Here is a 19,054-nt window from a genome sequence, read left to right on the forward strand (position 1 = left end):
GGCAATGAGTTGTACTTGTGTTCGGTCGAGAACTTGAAGGCAAAGGGAGAGGTAGCTCAATCTATACCCGTAGTCCGTGAATTTCTTGATGTATTTCCCGAGGAAATACCGGGTATGCCTCCTACTAGGGAAGTGGAGTTCTCAGTGGACCTTATGCCAGGCACGACACCCATTTCTAAGGCCCCATATCGTTTGGCTACGCCAGAAATGCAAGAATTGAAGACCCAATTGCAAGAACTCCTCGATAAAGATTATATCCGGCCCAGTACATCGCCATGGGGAGCCCCGGTTTTGTTTGTAAAAAAGAAGGACGGAAGTATGAGGTTGTGTATCGACTACCGTGAGCTGAACCAAGTCACCATTAAGAATAAATACCCCCTCCCAAGAATCGACGACTTGTTTGACCAACTCCGTGGCGCAGGAGTGTTTTCCAAAGTTGACTTGAGGTCAGGGTACCATCAGATAAAGGTAGCAGACCAGGACATTCCTAAGACCGCGTTTCGGACTCGGTACGGTCACTACGAGTTTACAGTTATGCCGTTTGGGTTGACTAATACCCCTGTAGTTTTTATGGACTTGATGAACAGAGTGTTCAAACCCCACCTCGATGATTTTGTGATCGTGTTCATCGACGATATTTTAGTCTATTCGAAAGATAAGAGGGAGCATGTTGGACATCTTCGGACAATACTTCAGATCTTGAGGGAGAAGCAGTTATACGCCAAACTCTCTAAGTGTGAGTTTTGGAAAGACAGTGTGACGTTTTTAGGCCACGTGATTGATAGTAGGGGGATTTCTGTGCCGAAAAAGCCCGTTGGTATCCGAACCCTGGATTGGAATGACGCCGATTACACGATAATCGGAGGTAAAGCCCTCGAACCCGACCAATTCTCTCCTAAGTTGGTCGATATGCTTAAATTTCAAGGATCGTCGGATACGTATCTCACCATCAAAGGGGATACGTACCCCGATCTAGTGAAGGAGTTTTATCACCACTTAGTAGCCGTCAATCGGGGTGATAAAGTGGAGATCACCGCTAAAGTCCGGGGCAAGGAGATAGTACTCTCCGAAGGCCACTTGGCCAAACTCCTAAAACTGACCACCACAGGTGTGTCGGATTACGACCGGAAGGGATGGATCGGTACCCAAGGCACGGGGTATATGGATTACCTCGGGTACCTACTAGGAAAGGAAGAAGGTTTCACCTCGGCCACCCGGCCAAACAGGAAATGGCTAACCGCTGAATAAAAGATACTAGTCATGATTGTGACTGATAGCTTGTTGCCCACAAACAACAAAAGCAAGGATGTGGGAAGTTTGGAGTGCACTTTTTCCTACTTCCTAAAGCAGAAGATCAAGTTCAATCTACCGGCCCTTATGTTGAAACACATGGAGTTTTGCAAGACTAGCAACCGGCTTAGTCTACCTTACGGGATGATCCTAAGTTGGATCATGGAGAAAAAGAGAGTGGACCTGAGCCACACAAAAATCAAACCCGTAAGCGGCATGGTTTTCAATGCCCAGAACCTCCGCCGCAATGGCATCTACTACACCGAAGGGGGACAATACATCACCCTCGAGGAGATTTGCCTTAAACCCGAGGAGGAACGAAGGGAATTGGTTGATCAACTGGATATCTCCAACAAAAAGCTTAAACAGGCAATGCAAGAATGTGGGGGACTGGAGGGAAATGAGGAACAAGAGGAGGATAGCGAGCCTAACCCACCGGCGCCCGCACAAGCAAGAGGAAACCCAAGGGGCCGAAATGAAGAATCCGTCAACGAGCGCATCCTCGCGCAGCTCACCCGGAAAAACCAAATCATGACAAGGGATTCTCGTCCCTAATCCACGCAACACGTGCTTTAGACCAGAGGGTGGCAGCAATCGAGACCATATTGGGCACTCGCGAGGCATCCAGCTCATGAGCAGGAAACCAAGGTAGACCCGAACTTCCCAATCACCACTTCACCAGAAATCCAATCTACCCCAGCAAAGACAACACGTGGGGCCACATTTCCTAATCAGGAGGCCAAAATATGTGACGTCCAGGGGTGAAGGAATGGATCCACGCACCGGCTTCGGGGACGAAGCCTCTTGTAAGGGGGGGAGAGTGTAACACCCCGTGTTATGACCCCTAATCCAAATTAATTAATTAATTACTCATCCCAAAAAGGGAATTAAAATCCATTAATTAGCTAAAAGGGGGTCCACCATAGTCCATGGGCCCTTATCCCTAAAGTCAATCCCTTAGTCCTATAGGAAATAGAATTAGCAAATCCATACCACTTAGACCCTAATTGGGACTCTTAGATATATAAATAGGGACATAGGAGGCACCTAGAACTCACACCACAATAACTTTCACCACACAAGAATTCCTATAGGAGTAATCAAGAAAGAAGAAATCTTAAAGAAAGACCCTTCATAGCCAAGGAAATTAATTAAGGCTAAGAGGTAACCCATGTCTCAACAAAACCTATTTTCCTTGCTATAATCTCCTTCCTTGGCTCCCTATTCTATACTTGTGTCTTGGTGAAATCTTCTATGATAATTGTGATATGATCTTGATAATTGTTGTGATGATTTTATGTGTGATCTTGATGATCTTGATGATGATAAGAGGATCTTGATAATTATGTGGTGTTCTTGATAAATCTTGACGTTCTTGAATTTTAAAGATAAAGCATGATTTTGTGATTTAAATATGATTAGAGCACTAGGTTGATTCATGAATTTCGTATTGGGATTTTCTTGGGATATTTGGGTGGGAATTCACATGTTCGGGTGTTGATTATGTTTAGGAGTTATAATAGGTCACGTTCTAGGTGATTGTTGCTTTTGATTCGTTAATTGCCCATGTGGTGTCGTTATTTGCGTTTAAAAGTGTCTAAGCATGGTTTTGGGTTCCACAAGGGATCCCGGGATGTTTTATTTGATAAAAGAGTCAGTGGGGGTAGGGGGACCCGTTGAATCGGTAGGGGGTCGTAGGATAGAAGAGTCTTAGGAACTACATGCTAGTTGAATCGGTAACCCGTTGGCCTAGGAGGAAGATGCATGAACCCCTTAGGACTATTCTTAGTATGTGAATGATCACACGTAAGTTTATTTATACGTCTCCCCTTCCCAATGTGCCAATACGTGCTACTATGTGTTATGTGATGCATGATTCCCCAATTTGGTTGCGATCAAATTGGGAGTTCCTGAGCTGCGGTTTAGAAGTTGGCTGCGGTCAAATTGGTTACTTATGAGCTGCGGTTCATCTTCCTGGCTGCGATCAGTGATTCACTTCTTGGGCTGCGGTCCACATGGGCCTCGTGTGCTATGGTCCACCGACAGGACGCGCCAGGTGGTGTGTATGGCCATTAGCCCGAGGAAGGCTGTAGCCCGCCGAATGAGTGATCAGGCGGTGTGTAGGGCTACGGTTGGCTGCGATCCACCGAGTGTATGGGCCAGCGGTGTGTAGGGTCGTAGTCTCCAAAGATCATCGCCCACCGAATGAGTTCCCAGGCGGTGTGTAGGGCTTGATCTGCTATGACCCACCGACTGAGTTCGTCAAGCGGTGTATAGGGTCGCAGTCCCCCCTTGTAAAGAGGATCACAGTCCACCGACTGAGCGCGTCAGCGGTGTGTAGGGCTGTGATCCGTCGTTGAGTTCGTCAACGGTCTATACGGTTGGTTGCGATCAACCCCTTCATGCTGCGGTATGAGGTAGGGTGCTACGGGGCCGTGTTAGTCCTATATGTACTAACCCTCATGTTCGGGGCATGCGATTGGTCCCGTGGCGCCACCAAAGTATGCCTGTGTGACTTGAATGATGATTGAATGATTATGTGAATGATTTGAAAGTGAACGGTGACCTTAGATACATGTTCTTTATGATATTATCTCTATATAACTGTTTATCCTCACCTAATGTGCTTATCCTTATCTGTCGAATCTATCCCTGGTTTTAAAGCTAGAGTCTCCTAAGTATATATCTTCCTGCATCAAAATGGTTTTCATATAATCTATATATATATATATATATATATATATATATATATATATATATATATATATATATGTATTTCAACGCGTTGGAGTGGGTTACCAGCATCATTCGCTGAACAGATATATTTGGCTTTCAGGCACAGATGAGTAGACCCTGGAGCGCGCTAGAGATCTGGAGCGTGGATTAGTTAGTTTCCCTTTCGGCCTGCGTGCCATGATTATGTATTGACATTGCTTTGAGGATATTTAGTTAGTTTAGCCTATGCATCTGAGTTCTCCAGCTCAGATGTGGCATAGCATCCTGCACTCTTATGTTTGATTTTGGGATTTAATGAGACTTCACCTTTATTATATAAGTTTTAAAAGTTTCACAATTTCAGGGTGTTGCAGGTATGCACCATCTTCCTTTATAGCGGAGGCTGCCATCATTCGATAGTTCGAATGGCATGTCCTTCCCCTAGGCTAGGTCAAGTTGGATCTTCCCAAGTTCAGGATCTTGCTGTTGTCCAGCTTTGATTTCTTCGAATAGCGTGGGTATGATCCTGAGATTAAATAGTTGGATTTCCGAATCCGCTCGCCCTTGTTCCACTATTTATAGTTTTAACTTCTGGAGTTCTCTACATAGCTCGTCTGACAGTACCCACATGGTGTTGAGGGAGTGGCTCGTTTTTGGACTTAGTGCGTCTGCCACAACATTGGCCCTCCCTTCGTGGTATTGAATATCCAAGTCATAATCTTTTATGAGTTCTAACCACCGCCGATGTCGCATATTCAGATCCTTTTGAGTGAAGATATATTTCAGGCTTTTATGGTCTGTGTAGATCTTGCATTGTGCCCCGTATAGATAATGCCTCCAGATCTTTAGGGCGAACACAATGGCGGCTAGTTCCAGATCATGTGTGGGGTAATTTTCCTCGTGGGTCTTGAGTTTCCTGGACGCGTATGCTATTGCCTTGCCGTTTTGCATTAGCACGCATCCCAGTCCCTTTTTAGATGCGTCGCTGAAAACTTCGAATCCTTCTATTCCCGAGGGTAGCGCTAATACTGGGGATGTGGTTAGTTTCTATTTTAGTTCCTGAAAAGCCAAATCACAATTGGTGTCCCATTGAAAGGGGATTTCCTTTTTCATGAGTCTAGTTAGGGGTTGGGCTATTTTGGTGAAATCGGGTACAAATCGTCGATAGTAACTGGCCAACCCAAGGAAACTCCTAATCTCTGGAACTGCCATTGGTGTGGTCCATTCTTTGACTGCACGGATCTTGGTCGGATCTACCCTGATTCCCTCCTTGGTTATTACGTGGCCCAGGAATGCCACGCTCCAGAATTCGCATTTGGAGACTTTGGCATATAGCTGTTTTTCCCTCAAGGTTTGTAAGGTTGTGCCGATGTGCTTTTCGTGTTCCTCATTGTCTTGCTAGTAGACCAAGATGTCATCGATAAATACAATCACGAAGTCATCAAGGTAGGGCCGAAACACACAGTTCATGAGATCCATGAATACTGCGGGTGCATTGGTAAGCCCGAATGGCATTACTGTGAACTCATAGTGGTCGTAGCTGTAACACCCCGAAATTTTTAAACTTTTAAAGCTTATATGATAAAGGTAATTTCTCATAAAATCCCAAACAGAGCATTACTATTTATAAATGTACGGGGTGCTATGCCACATCTGAGCTGGAGAACTCAGATGCACAGGCTAAACTAACTAATATCCTCAATACATCATTATGACACGCAGGCCGATAGGAAAGACTATCTATCTAATCCACGATCTTCTAGCGTGCTCTGGGATCTACTCATCTGTGCCTGAAAGCCAAATATATCTGTTCAGCGAGAGATGCCGGTAACCCACTCCAACGCATTGAAATACATTATAGATAGATATATATAGATATACGTATGGGTTTACTAATCATATTCCTTATAGGACTAAGGACTTGTTTTAGGGATAAGGGTCCATGGTCCATAGTGGACCATATTAATTAATTAAAGAGAATCCTAATCATAATCTGAATAGTAAAAGGCCTACTTCCTTTATTCTTAATAGATAAATAGGTCTAGGATTCCTAATTAGAATCTGACTAGTAAAAGGTTTACTTTCTTTATTCCTAATAGGCTTAAAACTCTAGTTTAGGCAAGGGTCCACGATTCATGGTGGACCTTATTAATTATTTAAAGGGAAACCTAACCAATTTAAATCGTATTTAATTATTATTAACGGGATTAATTAAATAATTAATCCGGGATTGATGGCCGTAACACGGGGTGTTACAAGTTCTCTTGCATCGGGGTATGTTTTATTTACCTCAAACCATTCCAAAAACATGCTCTGTGCTATAGTGGGTCTATTAACAATGTTCTCAACAGCATCATCATCTGCAAATATCACACTCTGTTGATTAGGAAGGTGAAAGCTTAACCTTTCCACTGAAGGAGCCCTAAGCTGTATATCAAAACCAAACAGACGCCAAACTGCTTCACATGGGGATATGTACCTACAGTCATAGTACATATTAATCTCATCTATTGCTTTCCCATTCTCGTCATCATTGCTTGTTTTGTAAAATTCGGTTGTTACCCGATCATGACCCTTGTTAACATACTTGAACAGGTACTTAATTGAGCGTGACTAGTTGCACCACTCGACATTTATATGAGCCTTATACTTAAGCAATAAATGTCTATTGTGCGGTACCACATACCTGTTGTCCAAAGCGATCCCGTTCTTTGTAACTATACTGCCATTGTCTCTCCTTCTATATACCGGGTAACCATCGTCATCAAATGTAGAACTCTCAACAAATCTCTTAGGAAAATGTTTAGAGCATCGTGCATTTACCATACATGGAGAATTGGTCCTCGCTTTTCCACATGGACCATGCATCATAAATTCCTCTACCGCTTGGTAATACTCTGCATCTTTCTTTTCATCTGGAATCTCTGCGCAAATTATCTTGTCTAGAATAACAACTTGACTAACTTCTTTACTTTTCTCCAAAAAAGCAATATATGAGCATGCGGAAGACCTCGCTTTTGGAACTCAATCGTATATATGACTGCAACATCATAGACATAAACATCATAAGGTTACGTAATTAAATAAAATTGTAACAAACTTGATGTAAAAAAAAAAACAAATATTACCTCCCGCCACAGGGCCAAAAAGTTTATTCTTTCGACAGTCAGCTATCAAGGCATCCAACTTCATCTTGAATAAGCAGCAAATTATGTCCGGCCGGTCTTCTGCATTCAACCTTCGATCTTTTAAAAAGCGTTGCACCTCAGGCCACTTTGGATTGCATGTAAAGGTTATAAATAAATCTGGGTATCTAATCCATCTACATATTGCCATTGCATCTTGGTAGTTTTGTATCATGTATCGAGCACCACCAGTAAAACTTGAAGGTAGTATTATTCTTCGACCTTGGGCTGCGGGGTTGACTTCACCCCTTGTTAAAGCATTAGTTAATCCACTGTAACTCTCACACCTTAGGCTTTTTTTGGTGTGTCCTGATATAAATTAGTCTTCCAGACTCAACCATTGTGTATCCATCTACAACAAACTGTTGGAACAACCGCTTTGCAAATAGAATGGTACTCGGAGCTGACTCTCTAGACTAGATGCGATAGCAAAAAAAACTCCATGGGACTAATCCTCTGTCTACCACCTGCAGAACGTTTGCCGACTACGTTCGCGAATGCAATATCTTCCCGATAACCGTCTTCGCCATATGGAAACAAAAGAGGGTATTGCAGTGGTAGGTATGAAGGATTTAATTCACTGATCCTCTGTAGGTGGCCACCCATAGCTTGAACAATAATATCACGCTCACCAATACTGGTATCGAGATCTCCCACTATTGAAGCTGCTACTTCTGACACTTGCAGCAGATTATATGTCCTTGCATCTTTAGTTCGTTTTCCCAACAACTTTATTTTGACTTCGGCGCATGGGTTAATATCCAACTCAGACATAGCCATCCGAAAAGACTTAACCAAAACATTATTTTCATTGAGGTCTTTCTGAATGACATTCACTATTTCTACATGAATGTCATCTTGCTCACCACTACCCCTACAACAACAAAAACTTTGCATTGATAATTATTTAGATTACAAATAGTATGTTATGTGTAATTACGCTAACTTGTTTACCTCACAGCATTTATACGGTTGTTCTTTTCATTTGCCGTGTCGTATATGTATAACTGGGCAAAATGAGGTTCTTTGCCTTCTTCTGGAAGTAGACTGCCCATTAGGTGATAGTTTTGTCCACTTAATCGAAAAACAGGAGGTGCGCCTCCCTTGTTCACGGTCTTGTCAATTTTTCCGCCCATGGATGTGAAGCAGAACATGTTGTTGTAGGTCCTGATGTTGTGTAAAAATTCTTTTGATAATTTGTCATTGCCGAAAAAGAGATCAAATATACCTTTTGGTGGCAACTTATTCTCCGGCAACTTGATCTTCCCATTGTTGCAGCACAACGAAAACAGTGGCGAAGCTTTAGTGGACAAATTCTTCTTCCTTTCTTCAAACCAAAACAACGCCCCAGTGGACGCATTTATTGGCTGTATCACCAAAATCGCAGTACTGATCTGCAACCAGATATATAAAAAATTATATATCGATTTATTTTTTATTAAGATATAAACCTTTGTTACATACCATGTTGTTGACCAGAGGATGTCCCAATATCCGAGTTATGCCTTACATCGTTAATCGATATATCAACATCTGAAATTACAAATACATTTATAAATCAATGTTAATAGTTGAAGGTTTTCAATTTTACTTTGCTTATAGTTGTTTGAAAAAGAAGCAGCTACTATTATTACCTGCTATGCCATGATTTGGTGCTTCGATCAGTAAAGGGTTAGATTCCTCTTCAAAGCCTAATAGCAAGTCTCTTTTTGTTACATGGTCTTCTTCAATTGCAGACTTATGTAATGGTTTACGAATTGCTAATTTATCTTGTGAGATACAACCTATATTGAAAACATTAATAAAAACAAAAATTATATTTGGCTTTATCATTTCTTAAAATTATATAACATATGAGTATAGGAAGTTACCAGTCACGCAAGATTTTTCTATGGTTGATATAGGTTTTTGAACTCTCCAAAAATAAATCGCTGGCAATTGCTTGAGCGTATTTGTGTCTTGGACGAACCTACGGTACACATACATAATATTAGACGAATTTAAAGTATAACGATGTTTTAATATTTAAATGAATGTAAATCACTACATTTTAGAGGATTTACCGTTAGTGATGTTACTAAGCGGTGTGATATTCTGAGTGAAACACCCTCCAATAGAAAATTGTGTACGATACGGTTGGCCTGTAGTTTGAGCAACAGTATTTGTTGATGATGATTTAGAGTAAGAATTTTCTGTGATATACAATATAACATTATAAATGAGAAAAGATAACATAAATAACAACCTTATCAATTAATTACACCTAAACTAAATAACTTGACTACGGTACAACACAATTTTGTAATTGCTATAGATAAGTTTAACATTATAAAAAAAAATACTTGGTGGACCATGGACCTAAGCTATGTGTTGACTATAAAGAACATTAAAATAACAAATAAAATAACATACGTAAAAATCTTATAAATGAAGAAAACATAACGTAATTAATTTTAGTAATGTACAACATAAATTTGTAATTGCTATTAGTAAGGCAAACATTATAAGACCAATTTTATGCACGGGACCATGGACCAAAAAGTTTTTTGGCACATGAATAAGATTATAATTAAAAATGATATATCATACTATCAACCTTATAAATTGTGCAACATATATTTGTAATTTCTATAAATAAGGCTAACATGATAAAATAACTTGGTACATCGCAATTTCATTTCACAAACATTTTTTAAGAATTAAAACAATAAGGATATTTAAATTCACAATGAATGTATATCAATAAATCTTAGGGGATTTACCATTAGTGATGTTACTCAATGGTGTGATATTTTGAGACAAACACCCTCCAATAGGAATTCGGGTATGATTAGTTGCCGTAGGTTGCTCTGGACCTTGAGCAGCATTATTCCTTGATGATGAATTGCCGTAATAATTTTCTGTGATATACAATATAACATTAAAATTAAAATAAATTCAAATAATTAACAATCGTATAAATTAAGTACACATAACATAATTAATTTGACAATTGTACAACATTAATTTGTAATTGCTCAAAATTAGGGTAACATTATAAAAGAAAGTAGTAGGTGTGAAACAAAGCTTTTCAATTTGTTGATTATGAAGAACATTATAATAACAAAATAAATTACATAAGTTACAATATTATAAATTAAGTACAACTAACATTATTACTTATGCTAGCCTAGAACATCAAATTGTAATTGCTATAAATAAGGATTACATTTTAGTGGACCAATTATTTGGTAGACCATGTTCCACACAATTTTGTGGACACTAAATAACATTAGAATTAAAAAGTATATATCATTAATACAAATCTAATCAATTAATTACACATAACATAAGAAATTTAACTATTGTAAAGCAGAAATTAGAAATTGATATTAAAAAGTCAATCATATGAAGACTAATTATTTGGTGTACCATTCCACGCAAAGTTGTGTGAACCATGAATTACATTATAATTATGAATGATATATCATAATTAACAGTGATACCAATTAAATACACATAAAATAATTGATTTCACTATTGTACAACATAAAAAATTTGTAATCTTTATATATAATGCTAACATTATTAAAAAGATTATTTGGTGGAACATAGAACACACATTAAGCAAATAACATTTAAGCAAAATTGTATAAATTAAAAAAAAAAACATCTAGAACTAAGTTTTAATATTTAAGTTAGATATTTATGGGTACAATTAGACTACATTGCTTAGTATTATCATATATATTTAAATATATATATATATATATATATATATATATATATATATATATATATATAGAGGCGGGTTCAGGTGCGGCAGTGTCTTACGGTGCAGTTATTTCTTACGGTGCGGCAACACCAATAGTTCACCAAATATGCACCATCAAGGTTAGGAAATACACCACACAAAACAGAGTAAACAGAGCCCTGCATCACCAAACACACACCATTAGGTGTGAGTAAAAACACCATACACTGTTCGGAAATACACCATTGGGGGTGGTGAGTTATATGGTGTATTTTTTTGAGTCTGTGGTGTATTTTGTGATGTTTTATTATATTTCATTGGGGTGTGTTTTTATTACACTGTTGGTGCATATTGTTAACACTGTTGGTGTATTCTGGAATTTGACCGCACCGCCGCACCGTAAGACCCCGCCGCATATGAGCGCTCTTCTATATATATATATATATATATATATATATATATATATATATATATATATATATATAAACATTTTGTTCGGTCGGAATCTCGTGAGATGAGGACGAAGGGTGAATACCCTTCTCCTTTCTCTGTCTAAACCGATCTCATCCCTTCCACCGCTAACATATAATCTATCGATCTCTCACTCTCAAGCCTAAATCTAGATCATTCCGCTATCATTATCTTGCCTTCATCTCTTGTTATTGAACATTAATTCCCGAGAATTTCTATTCGGGTATAGATCCTTATGATCCGTCTCTCACTACATCATCGCAATCTTTCATTTCTGGGAAAGATCGGAGGCTTCAATATCAGTTAAGCGTGGAAATCTGGATGAAGTGAAGCTAGTGTTCTAGTTCAAGGTTAGTCTGCTTTCAATTGTCAGTCAATTAATTTAGGGTTTCTTAGGCATCACTGTTGTCCATTATGAAATTGTGCGAATTTTCTGGATTTAATGTTCTTAGTTTGTTAACAATAGTTAAGCATGCAGATCGATTCTCATAGATATAATTTCTTCATTCCAGATTTGTATGATTAAGAGCAATTAGGGTTCTAAATCGTTTTCTTTTTAGTGTTGCTGTAAAAACACCCAACTGAAATTCCTGTTAACTGTGTAAATTTCATGTTCTAAATGCTATAGCTCTACTATTATTCACACAATCCCTAACCTGTTAATTACTTTTTCATGTTATTTGATATGGACAAACTTGAGTTATTTGAGGAGATGGAGAGCAGAAACACAATCGGAAAGCAAGAGTGATAATTCATTGCAGCTTGATTTCAAGTATGAAAAAGATAAGTTTCGAACTTACCTTTATTTTCCTCAGTTGGTTTCCTTTTGATGCCTATAATTGTTGACTTAGAAATTTTCTTCATTGTACTGTGTATTGTGTGTACTTGAAAAAGTAGCTGTCAATTCTCTCTTTGGCTAAGGTCTCAAATTCAATAACTGTTTTTAGGGTTATTGAATTGAATAGGGCAGCTATCAGTACATGGGTTCATTCTAGTTTATTTAACTTTTTGCTGGATTTTGAGATTCGGAGTGGAACTGAAGGGTTTTTTTTTTTTAATAGTAATGATAGCTGGCCATCAATTATATTTAATATGGAAAAAATGTGTTTCTTTCCATAAGAATTATTAACTTTTACTTCACAGCCCAATAGTTGCATTTATTCAATTTCTGTAGATAAGTTGTAAGAATATTGAACACATTGATTCTTTGCTTCTAATACTCAACAATTCTTTGTTATGCCAATTTATCCTTTTGCTGAAGGTTTTGTTCTTTAATATTCGGAACACAATTTCTAACCTGATTTTTTTTTCTTATTCTTCTGAGAGGGAAATAATCCAAGATCTGGAGGAATTGAAGAGCAGCAAATAATCCATAAGCCAGCATGTATAAGACAACTAAAATCAGCATGGTCATCTAAGATAATAGGTTAAGATTTTACCTTTATTTCCTGACTTTAGATTAGTTTTTATGCATATAATGGCATAGTTTGTAATTTTGTTCATTGCACTGTGTAAGGCAATAGTTCATCCAACTATCATTTAATTTTTGCTTTGGCTGGGCTTTATATGATACAGCCGATGTCTCGTTTTAGACACTTTGAATTAAACAGAATCTTTTTAACAAATTGTCCTCAAGTATAGACCATTTATTATTTCTTAGATTTGCAGTGTCTTTGATTGTTGGATGAATATCCCAGGAATCCAATTTATGTTGGATTCTTGGTTTATTTGCATTTTTGGAATTCCTTACACTATCCATTACAATTTTCACTCTTATAAGCTACTAAAGTAATTTTTGGTGGATGCAATTTCGTTTACTTAATCCCATTTGCATTAGTTAGTGTAGTACTGGGTATATATAATTCATTGTATAGAACAATTAATGGCTTTGGTAGAGTAATTAAACTATTTAGATTAATAAATTTTTTCTGAAGCTTGACCTAAGATTAGTACCTACTTTCTCATTTAAATTGTACCACATTTACAAAACTTAAAAACTTTTAACTGGATTCAAATATTTGTTTTACTTAGGTGCATTGTTTTATTTTTTACTTGTGTACTCTCAAATGCACTTTATGTAATTCTAGTAGAAATTTTACTGTTTTATTCTATATCACAGAAGATTAAAGATTGGTGTAGGATCAAAAGTTTTTTCTACTTAAAAGGAGATTCTAAGTGTTTGAGTTAACTGTATATTACAAATATTGCTTTTAGTAACTTGTATTAATTTTTTTTTTGTAATGTGCTAGCATATTTGTACACTTCAATTACAGTATCAATTAACACAGTAATGAGAATTAACTATTTGGTTTTTGGATTTGGTTGATACTGTGTTAATTACTGTGAATATTTATTAATTCACAGCGACTCAAATTTTTCAAACTCTTCTAAGCTTCTTTTACTGTGTTTTTTTTATGCAATTTGATTTACTTAATCCCATTTGCATTAGTTAGTGTAGTACTGGGTATATATAATTCATTGTATAGAACAATTAATGGCTTTGGTAGAATAATTAAACTTTTTAGATTAATATAATTTTTTTGAAGCTTAACCTAAGATTAGTACTTAATTTCTCATTTAAATTTTCCCACATTTTCAAAACTTGAACACTTTTGACTGGATTCAAATATTTTTGTTACTTAGGTGCATTGTTTTATTGTTTACTTGTGTACTCTCAAATGCAATTTATGTAATTGTAGAAGAAAATTTACTGTTTTATTGTATATCACAGAAAAAGAAAAATTTTAGTAACTCTTATTAATTTGTTTATTTTATATTAAAAAGATTGCTCTTAGTAACTTGTATTAATTTTTTTTTTAAAATGTGCTAGCATATTTTTACAGGGATACCAGCATGGACATAAAGTGCATTGGAGAGTTACAAACAGAGTAAAAGAAGATTTTGCAAATAGGTTAGTATCCACTCTGTACAAATAACTCTAATAAGTGGTATAGTTGAACTTCTATCATACGTAGCTTGAGTACAATTAGCTTTATTTTTCAGGCACAAGGTAGTTAGTTATAAGAGTTTATATTTGGAATATTAGTTGCCAAAATTTGTTGCTCTTAACTATTCTTAGTAACTTACATATTCTTTTATAAGAGAAGTTTAGTATTTAATTCTAATGGAACCTATACAAAACTACATGTAGATAGTGTCAGTTCCTTGCCAAATTTTGTCCCACGTGTCTTCATTTTAAAACCTTGGCCCTCGATCATCCTTGTTCTCAATCCCCTGAAATGAAAATTTAAAAAACTGCAAAACATGTTCTAATAGCAGTAGATAGTTTAATATTGTAATAAACAGTTAGGCAATCTCATCAAAACAGTAACTAAAACTTAGAAAATATCCCAAAAACTAAATTTGAATAATTATCACACCACATGATTAGAAAATCTCAAAATAGTCAATATGTCTGGATAGTAACAGGGTCACAACATTCAGAAACAACCATTTGCAGTACTACATTTTTTCCTTTTTGATCTCTGATTCCTTCAACTTCTTCCTACTTTTGGATGATGAAAACTCATCCAAAAGTGACCTTTTAATAGCTCCAGAGTTGTCAACACTGTCATCTCCTTCCTTTTGTGAGGGCTGGACAGATGCAGGACTATTAACCTCCACTCCAATAGAGTCTTCCTGTTATTAACAAAAGGAGTAAACCAAATTAGTCACCCTCATAATAAAAAAAAAAACATTTTTAAGACCGGTTGGTTTGAAATTATTACTTTAGAAATTGCATCAGGGTTAGTTTCCTCCTCAATCATCCTAGACATTAAGTCTTGGTCTTGATGCTCCACAAACCTATCACTATAGGTTTTCAACAAGTGTTCTTCCCTGACCACCCTCACAACATTGAATGGGTAATTGGGACCCCTCTTTAGAGCCAGTTTAAAATTGATCTTAAACAGCATCTTCATTCCAACTATAGCATCCAACTCAGGTGGCACTTCAACATCAACCTGTTTAGGTAGGTGATAAAATACTAAATTACAAACTGCATCAAAAAGTATAGAATAAATTTTGTATAGCCAAAAAGAAAAATTTACCTCCTTGTATTTTGCATACAAAATCGAAGCAGGAATACCCACAAGTTCTGCCACTTCTCTATCCCAAAGCAATAGTGGAGCATCTCCACTTTTGTCAAGAGCAATTACAACAACTTTATATCTAACTGTACCCATCACACAAGGCTTGTGACACTTAGTACAAATCAGTGATCCTTCCTGTTCTTTTAGTTTCTTATTACATCCCGGTGTCAGGCATGATAAATAGTACCAACCATCCTCAAAATCTAACCCTAAAATCTCAGTAGCCACATAGTATTCCCCATCCCATAGTATACACATCATTTTATAAGAAGATATAGCAATTAACCAAATCAGTGACATAAAATAAAAGTAAGAAGAGTTAGCAGAGTGTGTGGATTACCTCTTTAACCTTCTTAAGATCATGGCAGTTAGTGACAATAACAGAAGCATTTTTAAACTCACTAATCCCTGTAGAGTTTGAATGTAGGGTGCCAGTACTAAGACTTCTCATTGGAGTATTTTCAGCTTTCAACCTTCATAAATATTAGAAACTTTTATACTATCTGAATGCACATACTTGTACTTGACTAAAAGAAAAAAACATATGTGCTTAAACAACCTATTAGCCTTATTTCCTTTTCTGAAAATAGCTATCAATTTTTTTGATTAGTAGTTTGCTAAAGTTGGAAAAAAATTACAGTGTACAGCATGCTACTAAAGTCACAAATGTAGATTACAGTACATATAGAATTTTAGATAATATCTTTTTTTTTCTAGAACACAGTAGACAGCATTTAAAATAACAATTTTGTTTTTCTAAAATCTGTAATACATAATAGAGCATAGATTATTACAGATGAATCTAACAAATAGGACAAATAAAAAAGATGAACTTACTTTGATTTAAACTCATGGAATTCCTCAAAATCCTCATTGAACCAAAGCTTCGTAGCATCATATGAACTGGTTATTCTAACCTCACCTGCAAAAAAAAAAATAAAAAAAATATAGACATATATTAGTCTAAAAGCTGGATTGATTAATAGATATTATACAGAAAAGTATGTAGAAACTCACCACTAACAACTTTAGCCCGACAGCACTGAATGACTACAATCAGTGGTTCTTTCGAATCACTATTGTAATAAGGCATAAGGGAAGATACATGTTCATTCCAAAGTGTACATGTCAGGGTGTTGTCACTGGATTCCAAACAGAAAAAAAAAGTACTACATTAAAAAATCACATAATCAGTTTCTAATTGAATCAAAGTTCATTTTTAAAAACTTACGCATTGTCTTCAATTTGAAAGTCAATCAGTTTGGTTGCCTTTCCACCTATAATCTTGTCCACAGGATTATAGATCTCAATGACCCTTCCAATCACATCTGCCAATTTACCAAAAAATTAGAAAAAAATACAGAAACATGTTAGGAAGATATTAGCAATTAAGTTTAGTAAGATAGTAACAAACATAAGAAAAGTAAAGGTAGTACCAATCAGTTCCTTGTCATTAACATCGGCAGGATCTTTCAAAGCAATGAAACTCTTTAAGCGAAACATTTTGAAAGGAAATCCATTAAAATGTATCTCCTTCACTTGTGTTCTATAGTTGAATTTGATCAGGAAGTCATGTTCTGTAATCTTGTAGACATAGTAATTTGTAGAAGCCATGAAGTTTTTGATTTCAAAAACTTTCCCTTCTTGTAATATTTCTCTATATTTTACAATGTCTTTTTTCATAATGTTGGCATGAATGTAGTCTCCCTGCCAATCAAAAAAAAAAAAAACAAATTTATACACATTGAAAGACCATTAGATTAGTAGATAGCATGAATACGATTTTTTGAAACTAAAAAACAGTACTTCTTCATCATGGAACAATACTTCCATGCTCTTACTGGCCTGGCCCTCTCCCCTTTTCTCAGGCACTTCGTATACCCGTACTGCTCTCACCCAGATTGCCCTGAGCTGGTGTTCCGGCTTGATGTTTTTTACAGCAATGAACATGGAAGACATTTTGTTCAACCAACACTGATTCGAAATGGTAGTAAAGTGAACTGGATTTGGGAAGGGTTTTTGGCATGAAGAAGCCGGCTATTTATACAGATTGAATATTCAAATAAACCAAGAGATGACCAGCAACCACTGTATTGGAAATCGCACATCTCATTCAATGTGTATATGCAAATTTAAACTCTGCATATTCTATGTAATATATTTTTTTTTTCTTGTTATTTTACTGCATGCATCTCATAACATGTAGGCCGGAGGCCTTCCTTATGCGTTGATATTAATCATTTTGTTTACACTACCAAGACTTCTACATTAAATGAACTCCTTGGGAACCAAGGATTGTATGATACTTGAATACGAATAGTTGCCTTTCAAAAGGGCTAGGCATATTCCCAATGTGTAATCACATTACACGCGCAAAATAAAAATAACTGATATATCGCTAAATATTAGTCTACCAAAACGGCGTAGTATCAAATGGGCGAGAAAATAGATTGCCAAAAACTTCTTGCTTTATTATAGAGTTAGATTTTTGGTGTTTTGATTAAATATAAAATGTTAAACAAACGAATTTCTTAAAATTTTGGCGAATTTGCCAAATAATCAAATCTATATCTATACTATATATAAAAACAAAATCCTAAACTTTTAACTTCCCGCCCAATTCCTAAAAAATCTCTCTTCCTAATAAAATATATTGATTTCTACTTTTCCATTCGTACAATAATTCTAGGATAAAATTCTATTATAATATTATAAAATAGTGTAATACAATTCCTATTGTAATGTGTAATGCAATTCCTATTGTAATCTATACTATATATAAAAACAAAATCCTGAAATTTTAACTTCTCGCTGAATTCCTAAAAAATCTTTCTTAATAAAATATATTGATTTCTACTTTCCCATTCGTACAATAATTCTAGGTTAAAATTCTATTCTAATATTATAAAATTGGGTAATACTATTCCTATTCTAATCTATATCTATACTATATATCAGTGTTGCAAAAATCGCACAGCTGGCCGCGGCGAGGAAGGCCGGAATCGGCATCCTCCGCGGGCGCCTTGCCAGCTGAACCGACGATTAATTATTATTATTATTATTATTATTATTATTAAGTTGTAAAGTGTCAAAAGTTCGTCAAGGCATAACTTTTGACTCGGTTGTCCATTTTGGACAAATGTTTTTTTGAAATCGCGTATTTTTTCGAGATCTATCCGCCGTAGGTAGTTTGGCCCAACTAAAAAAAATGCTTTATTAAATAGTTTTTAAGAAAAAAACTATGAGAACCTTATGTTTTATTAATGAATTTTTAAAATTTTTAATTAAAAAATTGTCCCGTGCATTATTTAATAATCTCTCTTTATAATTGGTCAAATTATTTAATTATGGTAAATTAGAGAATAATTAATGATGGTAATAGAAATCCTAGAAGAATGTAGAATTGAAGATAATTTAATTATTATTATATTATTATTGTGACTCACAGAATACAATACAAGAATATTTAATTATGGTTATATTATTATTATGCCTCACGGCCATTATATACTAACAGAAATTGAAAAGAAACTAATAATAATAATAATAATAATAATAATAATAATAAT

At 35.9% G+C, this 19,054-nt stretch overlaps 1 protein-coding gene and 1 long non-coding RNA gene across 2 annotated transcripts; one reads left to right on the plus strand and one right to left on the minus strand.

Annotated features, from left to right (window-relative positions):
• Positions 1-11,612: 11,612 nt before the first annotated feature.
• LOC109189740 lies at positions 11,613-13,015 on the plus strand. The gene is made up of 2 exons (XR_002055621.1): positions 11,613-11,744; positions 12,721-13,015. It is a non-coding gene; the product is annotated as an uncharacterized LOC109189740 (long non-coding RNA).
• Positions 13,016-14,856: 1,841 nt separating this feature from the next.
• Positions 14,857-17,444, minus strand: LOC109189642. Its single transcript, XM_019340255.1, has 9 exons — positions 17,292-17,444; positions 16,922-17,192; positions 16,717-16,813; positions 16,503-16,627; positions 16,323-16,407; positions 15,826-15,958; positions 15,444-15,635; positions 15,123-15,356; positions 14,857-15,033 (listed from the first exon to the last, which is right to left on the minus strand). Exons 1-9 carry the CDS (start codon positions 17,442-17,444, stop codon positions 14,857-14,859), a joined length of 1,467 nt encoding a protein of 488 aa, XP_019195800.1.
• Between the last annotated feature and the right edge of the window lie 1,610 nt (positions 17,445-19,054).

Source organism: Ipomoea nil, unplaced genomic scaffold (genome assembly GCF_001879475.1).
Source record: "Ipomoea nil cultivar Tokyo-kokei standard unplaced genomic scaffold, Asagao_1.1 scaffold1562, whole genome shotgun sequence".
NCBI lineage: Eukaryota > Viridiplantae > Streptophyta > Magnoliopsida > Solanales > Convolvulaceae > Ipomoea > Ipomoea nil.

What these genes read in the sequence shown, in the direction of transcription:
- LOC109189642 (XM_019340255.1), bottom strand. Translation starts at nt 17,444, where the DNA reads ATGTCTTCCATGTTCATTGCTGTAAAAAACATCAAGCCGGAACACCAG. An exon ending in TTTCAAATTGAAGACAATGC is followed by an intron (nt 16,628 to 16,716) that starts GTAAGTTTTTAA and finishes TTTGGAATCCAG; the next exon opens with TGACAACACCCTGACATGTA. An exon ending in ACCCTGATGCAATTTCTAAA is followed by an intron (nt 15,034 to 15,122) that starts GTAATAATTTCA and finishes TGTTAATAACAG; the next exon opens with GAAGACTCTATTGGAGTGGA.